We start from the raw sequence: 1135 nt of genomic DNA, 5'->3' as shown, positions 1-1135 counted from the left end.
GCCGAGCAGGGGTACTCCTTCACGAGGCACTGGTTCGTGCCCTTTTGCAGGCGGATGTAGCCCTCCTCGCCCCAGTCCGCGCCCCACGAGTTCTTCACGATCCAGTACGGCGGGTCGCTGCTGTCGTTGTAGCCGACGAGCACGACGCCGTGGTTCAGCTGGTCGGCGAGGCAGTTCGTCACGATACCGCCCGTGTAGGACATGAAGCTGGTGGCGTCGACGGCAATGGCGAGCGGGCCGTGGGCAGCAAGCCAGGCGGCCATTTTGTCCTCGTCCTGCGGCAAGTCAACGTGGCCGGTGATGACGGCGCCCGCCGTGCGGTCGGACATCCTGCACAACGGCGCCTGGCCACCGCCCGACACGTAGGGGTAGCTCTCCTCCGTGTACACAACGCCGTTGTTCCGCTGCACGATCCAGTCGAAGGCGTTGTCCATCAGGCCACCATCGCACCCGCTGTCCGTGCCGTCGCACGACACGAGCATCTGCTCCGACAGGCTCGTCAGCGGGTTGCCGGCGAGGCGCCACTGGCCCTCGACGTTGCCGATGGTGGAGAAGGCCCAGCACGAGCCGCACTGGCCCTGGTCCTTCACTGCCGTCACGGCGCCCTGCGCACGCCAATCCACCGCCGCGGGCGCGCCGCCAACCGCCACCTCCACCGGCACCCTCGCGCGCCCCCGCGCCGCAGCGAAGTGCGCCGCGGCGTTGTGGTAGCGTGACCGGAACTCCTCGCGCGTGAGGTCCGAGAAGGGCGTGACGCCGAAGGTCGCGTGTGGGTTTGCCGCGGCGTGCAGCCTTGCAAGGAACAGGTTCTCCTTGAACACGCCCAGGCGGAACGCCTCCTCAGCGGCGCTCCCGTACACCTTGCCGTGACGCTGCTTGAACGCCGCGAACTGCGACGCCAGCGTCTCCCTCGCCTGCAGGCTCGCCCTCGCCGCGGGGACGAAGCACAGCACGGCGACCAGAACGGCCACGAGCAACAGCGTGCGCGCCGAGCCCGTCATTGCTGCTTGTGCGTGTGTGTGTGGGTTTCCTTCCTTGTCAGCTTTCCCCGGATCCACCTGCGCGGTGCGGGGTGGGGCGCGGGGGCCGAGGTGGGGAGCAAAGGCATGCACGCAGGGCGGCGAGTGCCGCAGGG

The 1135-nt window shown here is 69.0% G+C and overlaps 1 protein-coding gene across 1 annotated transcript in view; it reads right to left on the bottom strand.

Moving 5' to 3' along the window:
* Tco025E_01535 (cysteine peptidase) overlaps positions 1–1135 on the bottom strand; it is a gene marked incomplete at both ends in the record, with an annotated part of 2045 nt that extends 910 nt beyond the window's left edge. The window contains one exon of the mRNA XM_029368473.1: positions 1–1135. This exon is cut by the window's left edge and continues 910 nt beyond it. Coding sequence (XP_029231540.1) covers positions 1–1135 — 1135 coding nt within the window.

The sequence above is a fragment of the Trypanosoma conorhini genome (genome assembly GCF_003719485.1).
Source record: "Trypanosoma conorhini strain 025E chromosome Unknown Tco_14.4_contig_00052, whole genome shotgun sequence".
Classification (NCBI taxonomy): domain Eukaryota; phylum Euglenozoa; class Kinetoplastea; order Trypanosomatida; family Trypanosomatidae; genus Trypanosoma; species Trypanosoma conorhini.
Note: the sequence above shows the minus strand (reverse complement) of the source record. Positions and strands in the feature narration are given on the sequence as shown.